At 45.1% G+C, this 13,808-nt stretch overlaps 1 protein-coding gene across 3 annotated transcripts in view; it reads right to left on the bottom strand.

Moving 5' to 3' along the window:
* The window catches only part of gse1b (Gse1 coiled-coil protein b), a 163,364-nt gene that overhangs the window by 51,298 nt on the left and 98,258 nt on the right, over positions 1 to 13,808 (bottom strand). The window contains exon 1 of one of the 3 annotated variants that reach the window (XM_006780010.3): positions 11,729 to 12,425. The exons of the other annotated variants lie outside the window; for them this stretch is intronic. Coding sequence (XP_006780073.1) covers positions 11,729 to 11,765 — 37 coding nt within the window. The 5' untranslated portion in view covers positions 11,766 to 12,425. Of the gene's footprint in view, positions 1 to 11,728; positions 12,426 to 13,808 lie in introns of those variants that run through there. 3 annotated transcript variants of the gene reach the window in all.

The raw sequence follows: 13,808 nt of genomic DNA, 5'->3' as shown, positions 1-13,808 counted from the left end.
CACAAAGCCCATGGTAAAGCATCATGTGCCACTGCTCCAAGTCCTGCTATGACAGTGCTTTTACGAAGAAAACGGTGGTGTGAGAGCAAGTGATAGTAAAGATCATTATTTTGCACTTTGTTTAGGTATGTTTTTCTCCCTTGCCTCCACTACTTTCTTTCTCCCTGGGGTTCAAACTGCAAAAGTGAGCACCCTACTATAAGACGATAAGGAAGGCTAAGGCGCTTGTATCCTTGCAGAACACACACACTCAGAGGGATAAGCTATGGACTAGTACGGATCCTTGATACACATAAACATGGAGAAGCAGACGTTACAAAGCACAAGCTCTCATCTCACTGCTAAGCAAGCAGGGAAAGGAGGGAGGGAAGATGAGGAGGGAATGAAAGGATTTAGTCTTCATCTGCGGATGAACATGCCATCTCCTCCTCCCTGTTAGCACAGATTCCCTTGCTTCCCTTTGCCTCTAATTGCCAATTCAGCCCTCCTTTCAGCTCTGTCAGTCTGCCCTCAAAACACCCACTGTCTTTGGACAACTGGGTTACTGATGACTGATACATGAAGTGTTTGGTAACACTTTACATTCCAAAGCAACATAAGCTATGGCTATGAACATTGGAAACACATTCTTTAAGCCAAGCACGCGCTTCGCACTCCTCCGACACACTTTCTTTGCATGCAGATGGTGTGTGTTTAAAGCCAGCAGGGCAAGGCCGCGCATGCAAGAGTATCTGCGATACGTGTGTAAATGTGCGAGCGTACTGGTCTGCCTATGTGAGTGCTTGACGTCTCACCTGGGGGACAAGAAATTAACACGAGCAAATTTTACAGCGTTCATTCCCGTTTTGCTGGTAACAAGACCATCTGCTAACCATACTGCCCCACACAGGGAGGGAAAAAAGGAGAAGCGGGCTGCACTGAAATCACTCCCACAATCCCTTTCTCCCTCTCTGTCTCTCTCTCTTTTTAGCTGCATCCGATCCACACTCTCTCTAGCACGGTGAGGGGCAGAGATAACACCTCAAGGCCATGGTATTGCTGCCAGCCTTTAAACCGCTTCGTCTCCCTCTGCCCTGCTCTCTGTGGTTTTCTTGATGAAAGAGAGGAGGCAGATCAGAGGAAAACATGGCAGTCCAAACACTTGAGTCCACGGCCAAGGCTAAAACCAGAGCACAGAGTCACAGCCCTTCACCATCCACTTACAGCACAGACTTGTGGACACCCATATATATGGGGAAAAAACCCCCACATGTGCATACACACACCTCTTTTATTTATTTATTTTTTGGGCACTTACGACATCCACAATACTGCATGACCGCACCAGCATGCACAGACATGAAATTCTTTGTGTGCACGTGTATGTGTGTATTAGGATAACGATGGGCTCCGGTGGGCTGTGATAAACCTTCTCTGACGGCGGCTTAATGAGGGCACTGCCTTTTGGCTCGTGCGTGTGTGTCAGTGTTGAGGAGCCAAAACACAAAGACCCTGATTAATAAACTCTTAAGTACACAGGAAACGCATATCAATTTCTCTTCTGTTCAGCAGGTTATACATGTCACATGAAAAATGAAAAAAAAAAGTATCCCCTTGCTTTCCACTGATCGCATTAGTACTGCTACTTTTTAGTAAAAACTCTCGGAAGTGTTTTGCTCACAGCCGATAATGACAGAGGAAAAGAGAGAGAGTGAGAGGAATACACTGATCTAATTAGCAGCTAGTTAGCAGCAAAACAGTTGAGTCCAATTAGGAGGTGTGTTGTAGCGCATGTAGTGAAGAGTTTAAATGCAATCCTGATTATCAACACTGTTTATTTGTTCTTCTACCGGGAGACTCACTTAGTGCATCTGACTGATAGATTTAGACAAACAAGGTAAAGAGAAGAGCGAGTGTTTATTTTAGATAGAGGTTGAGTTAAGCAACTCGGTGTGTGTGTGTGTGCATATGTGTATGCCCAAGGTTTGAAGGGTCGTAGAGTGAGTAAACATTTGTCCTTCTATGGATCCACCTGTGTGCTTGCATGCATGAGTCTCCATTGTGAGAGAGCACACTCGGAATCCCGTTATTATCCAAAATTTGAAGATACCATTTCCAGCAGCCCCAAATTCGGCTTTTACTGTCACATACCACAAACACACCCTGCCTCCCTTTCTCTCTTGCTCTCCCTCCCGTCCTTTTGGCAGAGTCTCCCCCTGCCGGCAGGTGCACACTCCGGTGGCAGCCAAAGTGCCAACCTGCCCTCCATATGCCCGCCTCCGCAGTGCCAGCTTACTCTTGCCACTCCCCACCAGGATTCAGCTGGCCAGCCCTCCCCAAATCTGTTCCCACTCCCCAACACTCACCCTCCCTTACAGCATCCACCCCTAGACATTCTTCAAACACACACACACACACCCCTAACCTCCTCTTGTCTCGCACAAAGACATGAAGCACTTTTGGCAGCCTACTCACATTCACTTGTCTTATCTTTCCTTGTGCTTCATCTTCCCCCTTCAGCCCTTTTCTCACCTTACACTCTGCGTTACTCTGACCTTCATCTGCTCTACTCCCACCTCCTGAGCAACCCTTAGTTGTCACGCTCTTTTTTGAGACCTCCCTTGACATAATGCCGAGAGACCGGAGCAGACACTCACAGAACAAGAAGCCAGGCCACATCAATCAGCGCAGGAGCGTATGACGACCGCGTGTCAGATCGATGCATCATCCTTCGACTGGTTGTACTCTGGGATTTATCGGGGAAACCAGCGTTGTAGGGCAAGTTTTACTCCTAGCAAGTTACTCTGGTTTGTACTGGGCTCAAGGCACCGACGCATGGTGTGAGTGTTTGAAACGGAGCATGTTTATATGTCTCCACTCACTTAGAACTGCTCACATAACCTTGTCTGACCGTTCAGCTTGTTCAGTTTTCCCTCAGGATGCGAAACAACCCCCATACCCTCTGACACCAAGCAACCAAATAAACACAAGTCAACGCATAAACACACAAACAGAGTGCCCAAAGAACTGGATGTGAGAGGATGAGCTATACCCCCCCCCGCCCCCGCCCCTTTTATGTTGTCATCAAAAAGAAAAAAAAAGGCATCATTTCTCAAACACATATTGTTCAGCCACATGGACAAACAACAGCGCAGTGTGTGAGATTTATACCCAGCTATAGCTGCTGTGCTATTTATTTTGTGGACCCTGTAAGGCTTCTATAAACACAGAGTGATGGAGCGGTAATCCTGTGCCCTCTCCTCATTACTCCTCCTGCTGAGGAAGTCATCTGACCGGCCCCGAGCCATCTATTCAGGTCACAACCATCATCTATCATCCATCATCTAGTCTCTCTTCTTGTCTCACCCAGTCTCTCTGTCGCATGCTCACTCACACACAATTCAGTGTGTGACATTAGTTTTAATATGGCATTTTAGACCCTGTCAGCGAGCACTTGCCCAATGCCAAACCACCTTATAAGAACCACAAAGAGCGAAGAACTGAGAAAGTGAGAGTAGCTACGGACAGGGACAAGAGAGGACAAACAAAGAAAGAAAAATGAAAGTGAGAAAGAGAGAGACCTTGCCTTGAGTTATCTCCCGTCTTTAACGGGATGTGATGAGCTCTCGTCATTCTCTTAATCTATCTCCCATGATTCAATTCCATTTCCTGTGTGCCGAGAGGCTGGCAGCATGGCACCAATCAGACACACAAAGAAGCACACACTCACAAACACAATCTAAAAAGAAAAAAAAAAACACTGCATGAAAAGCAGGAGGTTATTCATTCACTACAACATTTAATGTACCATACAGCACGTCCTGCTGATTCTGTGAGGTCACTGGCTGTTCATTCTTAACCCTTCCAACACTCACATATGGTGACACAGGCACGTACCCTGGACCCAAGAGATGAAAGGGGCACCGACACCCCGCCTAACACCTGGCTAAGAGGGAGGCAACTGAACAGCATATGCACAGAAAGCTGGTAGCAGATACTCATCTAAGAGGAAAGTGAGAAAAGACTATGTTGCAAACTGCATCTAGAGAAAGTATCTGTATGTCTATATAGGGAGGACAAATAACTGACACAACAAAGAGAAGGAGGAGGGGTTGGAATGGGCAAATTGCATTTTCTTCATTTCTTGCCATAAGTGAAGGGGTTGCTTTGATGGTTAAGCTCTGAAATCCCATCGGCTAATGATTGGAAAGCTGTCAGCTTAAAAGGCTGCCCTCACCCACCACAAGAAACACATACAATGATACACACAAATACACACTGCTCTACGGAGCTTCAGAGTAGAAAAATAGCAGTTTCTTTATTACCCTCTCTCTGGGTAGCACGGTTCCCTCTTTTCCCCTCCTCTTCCTCATAAATCTTAGCCTCACACACTCCTAATTACCACAGGAAGTGAGGGAGGATTACCCTGCTTCTCCCCCTAACATCATCTATCTCCTGCTTTGTGCTTGTTCCTCCACCGACCATCCATTTATGGTGCAGTTAAAAGGGCAGGGAACATATGAGATCATTGACATTTGTCACCTCTCAGGTGTGAGTATATTTGTAACTGCGTAGCCGTGGAAAAGAGGCCGTTCGCGTTTATTCAAATCGTTCAGTGAGAGGACCTGACTGCTCAGACTGGTGTAGCGAGCAGGTGGTCTGGCAGGGAGGAAGTGCGCAAGATGTAACCGAACCTTAACTGCACTGCAGAAGATAGTCATCTGGCAACCGATAGATCTTACCCACTGTCAGTCTGTCTGTTTATCTGTATGTGAGGAAGGTTATGCAACTTCGTGCATCACCCTTCTGATTTTATGGTAAAGTTTAGAAATACAGATTACATTTAAGCTATGAAAAGATCTGCATCACCAAAATAAGTTTTTTCAGGAAAAAACTTTGGTTAGACATTTTATGTTGATTTTGATATCTGCTGTATATGTTCCAGGGGTTAAAGCAATAGATCATCAACTCTAACCTCTGGAGTCAGAGTTGTGTCCAGCACAGAGTTATAATGCTTGCTCTGTCAACAGTCATAAAGCGCTTGCACAAAAAGTCAAGTATGTGCTGCAGGTTAAAATCAATAAAAGGCTCTAACCTTAAACTAAAACCCCTCATACACTCTTCGACCTTCTTAGCACCATCTTTCTCTTCACACCTGGCTACTTTAGTCAGTCTGTCTAGCTAACATGGTCTGGGTGAAGTGGCTAATGCAAAACACATTTTTTAGCCACCTGCCATTAGGTGGGGAGCTGTCAATACACACACTTTATAACCTGCGCATGAAGATATAATTTGTTGAGTTGGATAAAAATAATTTTTATTAGTTGATTAGTCATAGTCTTCTCAAACTATCTTTGTCCTATTGGTTTTCTTAAATTAGTTTTTAAAAAAGCACAATATGGCTCGAACACCTGGATACAATTACTGTGCTCAATAATCCTAAAAGCTAGGTTTGAGTACTTTGCCAAGTGGTTTTTATTTCTTTATTTCACCAGATTTTATCAACACGCTAGGGTTGCAACCATTCAGGATACGTTATTGGAACTTAGTGATGTAGTGTGGATGAAAATGAAGGATGAGAATTGAAGCATTTTGAAGGAGAGTAACAGACACTGAAAGTAGTGTGTGTGACAAGTCATTACAGAAGCCACCTGCTGCAATGGTAACTACCACAAAGGCAGTTTGGAGCGCTGGGGCAGGTGTTTATATGTCTGTCTGTGGAAAAATCTTATCAACACTGTAACATCACAAGCACAAAAAATGCAGTCACATAACTTTACAAGGTGAGTAGTTCCCATTCAAATCCAGTCACAATTTGGTCTCTGCTTTCCTTTTCTCTCACAGACAACACAAATTAGATTTGCTCGGATATTGCTTCCTCTGTCCTTGTAGTCCTTGTATTACTAGATCATAACAAATCAATTAGACAACTAGCCTCAATGAGAGCAGCATTAACTCCAAGTATTCCACACCCATTCTCAATGCATTTTAGTAATTTCAGCAGTCAGATGGTGGGAGGTTTACAAGGCGCTCTCCACTCTGCTGCCTAAAGTTAAACTGAAATTCATCTGAGTGTTCCTAAGTGAAAATAAATACCATCTATGTGCCCATGTGTCACTGTGTAATGATGTGCATCCATGGGCGTCTGCACGCGTGTCTGTCTGTGTGAACCCAGCATCATCAGATGCAGGGAGGGTTTAATTAGAATTCTCTGTAGTCTAATTTGATTAGTGGAGGCAAAGGAAGATGAAGGAAATTAGAGATCAGCTATTTCTGCTGCTGGAATAATGTTTCAGGAAAGGCGTGACAGCACAGCCGCACACCCATGCACATGTACGCACATACATTCAACCGCAAAATATGAGTGTGTCTACTTATGGCCCTCGCATTCCGCTTGGGGGTCATTTCAGTTCACAGTGACTTAACTCAAAAGATCAGAGGTGAGTGTCCGCTGCTGTAGCCGAGTGTTTCGTAGGTACTCAAAGACCGACTGGACGTAGAAAACCTGTCAACGATATTCCTTGATGCACACGGTGCTGTAGAGAAAAAGCGTTTACCATCCCACTACTGCTTCTATATGTACAATCCACAGCCTCAGAGGAGCAGAACAAACAAATCCACACACAACACAAAGCATTACACAAACAGCATTGCATCTCCCTGGCGCCAAACTGACAAGACTACCGGAGAGCAAACTGACAGTAGTCCATAAATCATACTTGCAACTGTGATACCAGTGAAGCCCTCATTACCCCCCTGCACCTGTTAGTATAGCAAATGTCTGTTAGAAAAGTGTGTGAGGGTTTTGTGTGTATGTTCATGTCTGCCAATGCAGGTGAACTAAATTTCCTGTCAGATATACTACAATAGAAAAAAAAAGGCTCCAGTATGAGGAAGGCATAGAAACAGTTCAGCATTTAGAGTTAAATGGGTGTAATTTATAATTTTCACATCAGGCTATTTAATGAAGTCAACAGATCACTATTTTAGGACATTTTAAAAACACACAGCATTATACGCCAACTTGTCGTGTTTGCACTTTAATTTTTAAACAAATTAAACAGAAGAGATGTTCCACCTTGGACTCTTTTAATTCGTTTTAGCACATTTTAGCGGAGCGGTGTGTGAGATGGTGGGATGATGGATGATCTTTTAGCTGTTTGAATAAGGGGCTGGTTGAGGTTGTGCCACCGGTTGCAGCAGATGGCTGCCCCTCCCTGAGCCTTTTTTCCTGTTAAAAGGGAGTTTTTCCTTCCCACTGTCACCAAAGTGCTTGCTCACAGGGCGCATGTGATTTTTGGGTTTTTCTTTGTATGTGTTACAATATAAAGCACCTTGAGGCGACTGTTGTTGTGATTTGGCTCTGTATAAATAACATTGAATTGAATTGAATGACGTGAGTACAGGTTCTCTGTAAAATACAAAAATGTGTGTGCATTTCTGGAGCTCCACGGACCCGGTAGCTGGTGGTGGCTTGTATCCAAAGAGAAGAGGCCACAGGTGTGAAGGGTCAGGGTTTAACAACTCCCGGGTTTATGAGGAGGCTAACAGGGCAGCCGGAGAGACACGGCACCGCCGACCTTTACAGCCATGACCGGGGCAGTACCACCTGCGGACTGGCGTGGAACAGATGCCACATCGAGAATGGGTCACAGCTTTTATAGCAAGGGCAGAGTGAGGGAGAGAGAGGAGCAGAGAGAAAGGGCGAGGGAGCTAGTAGTCCATCACCGTGACTGCTTTACTGCTGCTACTGCCATCTAATGACAGAGCTGTCAGAGCACATGGAGTGGGAGGAATGGAGCGATGGTTGGAGCGAGGAGCAAAGGGGGAGTAAAATAGATAAATGGGTACAATGATAGAGCGAACTGTGGGATAAAAGCACAGTGGGAGGAGGAGAAAGATGCAGAGAGATGGGTCACACTTGAGTTGACGCTAGCATAAAGGGAGAAAGATGCAGTGGGGAGATTTGTAGGAATTGATCAGAGGAGATGGTCTCAGCTAGGAATATAGAGAAGGAACATGCAAAGGTATTGTGGTTAATTGGATATAATGATTTCACTACTCCACAGATAATCTTCTAACACAGTATGGACCCCTCTGCTGGTTTTATCAATGAATGCTCTCCTGTGGCTTAGTTTACCAGTGTGTGATGTTGCGCACATATTCACAAGCAAATTCTCAATATGCACATTTACCCCGAAATCTACAGACGGCACTCTAGCCGAGATTTTTTTTTTTTTTTTTTTTGAACAAGCACTTGGTAATCACCAGTGATTAGTCTACACTCTGATCTAGGGCTTAACACCCAGCATGGCTCCCACACATATTGATTCCCTCTGCGTGTGCATGTGTCTGAAAGAGAAGAGAAAGGCATTTTGTCCAGATTACCATGTTCTTCTGAAATTGATTTTCAAAGAGAGCAAGGGAGAACGGGAAGAGAAGAACATCACAACAATTAAACTGGTTTATTACCAGATTTGTTTATCTGCGCATTTTGTTCTCCTCTAAAATAAATATCAGTTATCTTTTGGTAAAGTGTGCATTTCAGTCTTTTTTTTGTACCCTTTCCTGACAAGTAGGCTGAATAACAAAGTGCAAAGTCTGAATGAATCCGTCTACCTCGGGAGGTTTCAAGTAAACTCTGACAGGATTAGCTCTCAACACAAAAACCTTGTCAGTCTGTGGCCTGTCATAACAAAACTTCAGCCTTTCTTGCTCTTTAACCTCACCCCACCTGCTTGCTTCTGTGGTTTGTGGTTTCAGCTTCACAGGTTGTTTTTATTGTCACAGGCACAGACTCTGCTGTCCATCCTGTTTTCTGTAACTCTTACACCTTTCGCCCCTGTTTCTCAGCATGTAACCCTCAGGGTAGAAGTAAAGACACCACTGGGGTGGGGTGGGGGGGGGGGGGGGGGGGGGGGGTGAGACAACAACAGAGGAAAGAGATACAGTGGATTTGCGCATGACAGTCAAGCTTATTAGACAAGATCGTTGGTTCAGTGACCAATATAGTTAACATGTGCACACCAAAAAGATATAATGTTTAAAATGCTGGGTTTTACAAACAGCAGGTATGGAGGACAATCATTAGAGGGTGACAGCTGTGAGAAGGCAAGATGGACATGTAGCTAGAAGAATAGATACCTGAGGAGAGTAAAAGTGGGACGGGGGTATAGTGACAAACAGCGACTATGACCCTCCTCCATTTTGAAGTGGTTGCTCCCTGGCTGTGCTCCACCTCGCCTGTGATGTAAATGCAACCCAAGTTCAAGTGCTTCTCCTTTGCACCTTTATCTCGACACCCCTCGCTGCTATTCTCTCTTAATACATTTCTTTCTCCACTTTCTCTGCCTTCTTCCCATCAATAACCACCCCCAACCCATTCCTCTTTATTTAACCCAACCTTTTTTGTTGTCAAATAATCATGGAGAACTAGCATGTGTCTGACATGGTCTCCAAGGCAACGGCGGTTAAGACGGGAAGGCAGGCAGGGGCTCATTTAGTGGCTGAATGAAAGAAGGGGGAAGAGAAGAAGCAACCCACAGAGCTAGGCGCGCACGCTTATGCACACGCACACACGCACACACACACACCTTACTAGCTTTGGCCACTGTCACAGCTAAGACCTGTGCCTCTAATCTGCGTGACTCTCCCGTTGCAGGCTACATTGGTGTGGGAGGTTTAGGGATCACAAGAGCACACATGTGCACACACACACACACACACAACGACACACACCAAGACACACATGCAGTAATGAAGAGTGAAGAAAGGGTCACAGATACCACTGGAAAAATAAGGGAAGAGGAGGACAAGGAGGATGAAGAGGGAAATAATGAAGATGACTGGGTGGTTAACGGGAGTCAGAGAGTCAAAGAGAGAAAGTCCTGAGGCATCAGAGAGGGAATGTGAGGAGATAAAGGAGGTTACAGCCAGCAACTCAATCCCTGTCTTCTTTTAAATGTCTCCTGATTTTGTCTCATCACATTCTGCAGATTTCCCCACAAACAGTCTCTCTCCGCTTGTTCTGGTTAATTCTTATATTGCTCAGTTTGATTCAAGCGTAAACTTGGAAAATAAAGAGCGCTCTGGTCAGAGGCTTTGACACATGTAGAAAAGTAGTGCATTGAGTCTTTTGTCCTCCTCTCTAACCCCTGACACAAACACCTCTCTGTGTTTCTTTCTGTCTTTATTTCTCACACAGCAGGCACTCTGTGGCCTTTACCAGCAAATATCCATTTCAAAACCAGTCGTCTGAAAAGAGAAGTAGGCTGGAAAGACACGGTGGAGATAGGCACATGCAGAAGGAGGCTAAAAAATAGATAAAAAGCTGTTAAAGCTCACAAATGACATCAGCCTATATTAAAGTACTTGGGTTTTGGTGTGCTTCTTCGCTATTCAAGAAAGAAAAGCGTCTGTACCCTTAAAGAGGTAATCACAGATACGACTTAAGTATTTTGGCTCTTAGGTTTTTTGTTACTACTAATTTATAACTGTTAATATTTGAAGTCCTCCGTGTTTCTGTCAACGCAAATAAAATGGTGCTTGAAACATAAAAAAACATAACATAATGAAATGTAAAATCATACAAAAGAAAGCAGTATAACCTCAACTAAACACTTCATTTGAAGTGCAGCACATTTTATGTCTGCGCTGTGGGTCATGTCCTTAAACTAATACACAATTAATACAAAAATGTGTATGGAAAAAACAGAAAGACTTAAGCGGTCGGTCATGGACTAACTGCACACTCTCCTGCTGACTAATGCACATAAATTATTTATCTCTAAGAAGTGTTGGTGAAGTGTACTCTGTTAAGCTGCAGGGAGACAACATCCACACACAGATGAAAGCACACATTAAACAGAAGACAAGCACCATTGTGCAGATTTAGGTTACGGTATAAAACTGAATTATAGCTAGATTTAAATTACAAAAAAGCTGTATAAAGAGCAAAAAGCATCTGTGAGTTGATGGAAGAGTACAGAGGTGTGTGGGTTTACAGTGTGTATGTCAAGCAATCAAGCAGGAGGCAAAGCCTTTAAATATTTATGAACACATGAACACATATGCAAAAGGCACAGAAAGAGAAAAGAAAACATTGCCTCTCTCAAGTTTTCTTCTCTACCATTCTACCTCAGTTTGTCATTCTTCTCTCTTCTCTCACTGCCCTCTCTTGGCTGTCCTCTCAACAATCAGTGCCCAGTGAGCCACGAGACGCACTTAAGCGCCGGCCGGCGGTAACCTCACGCCGTCCTAGTATTTTTTTCTCACACCCACCACATGCACGCTCCTACAAAAACTGCAAACATGCACGTATGCATGTGAGCATACACGCGTATAAAAACCCTAAAAAGATAGACCACACGCACAAAACTGTGCATTTGCTTCTCTACTCATTGTGTAGCTGAATAAAACAAAGCAGCCGGGTTAGTGTCCCGTTTACCTGCTGACTTCCACAATAAAGAGCTGAGAGGTTAGAGGAACAGAGTGCGAGCTGCTGTCACACAGCATTACCAGCCTCGGATCTCAGGTTCCAACCTCAGGATCAACAGCACAAAGACAAGTGTCTCCTCAGATGCACTCTAGAGCTAACCTCAAACCTCTAGAGCACTTTGTTACAGCACACAATTACACGCAGAGAGAATGACACACATGCACAACATGCCCACACAAATGTGCATTTAGAAAATGATTTAATACACACACGCGTTCATTTTCACACCACACATGAATGACATAAGCTTACCTGGCAAGTAGTAAAGTGGTGCTTTTAGTCCAAACATGGTTTCTGTTTAAGTGTCATGAAGCCACAGCAACTTGTTTCAAATGTGCAGGCAGCAGCCCTGTCCTGGATGACTTCGACAGAAGGGGACTGCGCCTTCGCAGCCACCCAGAAACGAGGCTCAGTGTGTGGTGAGGCTGGGCTGGGACTCAGCCTGTCATCCCTGCTTTCTGGTCCTCGCTAACCAAGCGTGAGGCTGGGACCGCCCAGCCAGCCAGGACACACACACATACACAAACACTCAGACAGCCACACAGATATACACAGACAGAGCGGTGCAAGGGTCAACCCCAGAGCACACCCGTGCTCTCGACCCCCTCACTCTTGCCCAAGATCCCAGGGGCAAAGGGTCACAACACTTGCTGTTCGTTTCTAAGCAGCAGCAGGAAACGCGCTTTCTCAATCTCTTTCTTACATGAGCACACACAAACAGACACGCACACACACCCGGCGAGTCGGGACAGCTGGAGAGAGAGATGTAAAAGCTAGCGGTCCAGTGTCAAGAAGAGGTGAAAAGAGGAAGGAGGGAGAATAAACTCAGGCTGGGTAAATCCTGCAGACAAGAGCAACGACTGATTCCTAGGACTGCCTTTTATCCCTCTATCCAAGAAAGATGATCAGAAGAGAGACAGCTCTGCTTCCTCCGCTACTGCTGCCACTCTCTCTCTCTCGCTCTCTCATTTTCTCACCCTCCCCTCTCTCTCTCTCTCTCTCTTTCACTGCCGATACACAAGGAAAGAGGTGGAGGAGAGGAGGAGAGAAGGAGGGCAGAATGAACTCCCTCCAGGCAACAAGACTGCCAGATAGCGAGGAAGGGAGTGTGTGTGTGTGTGTGTGTGTGTCAGTGTGAGGGGGTTGGTGGTGTTAGAGCAAAAGAAGAGCCTGAATAGGCAAGGGTACAGATGAGAAGGAAATACCAGCCAGTGCTGATGCTTCACCCGAGGAGGAGAATGGTCACAGTTCAATTTGGAGTTAGGGTGACAGCTGATTGGACAGCACCAGTGACAGCGAGAGGCCAACGACTATCAAGGGAGCATCTGTTCTCACTGTATCAGACAGTAGGAAAGCATCAACCCGTAGAGAGTGCAGAGTGTGTGTTGTGGGTCTTCAAGGGCAGCTCACAATAGAACAGCTACGTATTTGGAGGAGGAAAATATAAAAGATCCCCCGCCTCCATTCTCTCCTCTGAAAATGAGAGTCCTCGTCTCTGTCTGCAAGTGTGTGGGTGCATTTGTGTGTCCGTCTAGGAAACTTGGCTTGTGCAGTCTTCTGCACAGACTGCTCACCATGCTGCGCCGACAGCAGACTTTCCCCCTTTCTCTCTCACTGCCTCTCTCCTCATCATACACACACGCATACACACACGCGAATAAACACACAAAACATGCTGTGTTATGCCCCCTGCTCCACACAAAAACCTGACCGAGATGGTGGCAATAGGGGTGAGGAGTTAACTATCTGCTGGGAAGCATCCATGCCAAACCATATCAGCCACAAAAACAGCAGGCGCGGGGGCAAGAGCAAGAAAGTAAGGAAAAAAATAAAGAAAGGGAAAAGATAGATGATTTTGAAATAGTCTACCACGATATTTTGCCCCTGGGTTGCTCTTCAACCCATTCTATGAAAAAGAGAGGGAGGGAAGGCTGGCAGGAGTTTAGTGAAGAAAGAGAGAGGAGGCACACTGAGGGGTCCCATGCCTCCAGCAAGACTTGGAGGACACAGGAAAAGACAGCACACATCGAGAGAAGCAGCGGGAGTGTGAAAGCCATGCTCATAGGCAAATAGGCCAAATAATCACTAACAAGGACTGGTGACTGAAGGAAGAGGGAGAGACACAGAGGGACAGACTAATGTGAAAGGGGGAGTCTATAAATTGAGATGAGAAGTAAAGCAGATTTAAGTCTTTTAAGTAAGACTAGCACGATTGGTAGAATGTGTAACTTCTAACATAAAGGTGGATAAGTAAGTTCAGCATGTTGACATTTACGCATCCTTTATACTGTATTCCTTATGGTTAAGTGCATCTGAATAACACGCATCATCT

The sequence above is a fragment of the Neolamprologus brichardi genome, chromosome 1, assembly GCF_056152115.1.
Source record: "Neolamprologus brichardi isolate AB-2024 chromosome 1, ASM5615211v1, whole genome shotgun sequence".
Classification (NCBI taxonomy): domain Eukaryota; kingdom Metazoa; phylum Chordata; class Actinopteri; order Cichliformes; family Cichlidae; genus Neolamprologus; species Neolamprologus brichardi.
This window is presented reverse-complemented; position numbering and strand designations above follow the sequence as displayed.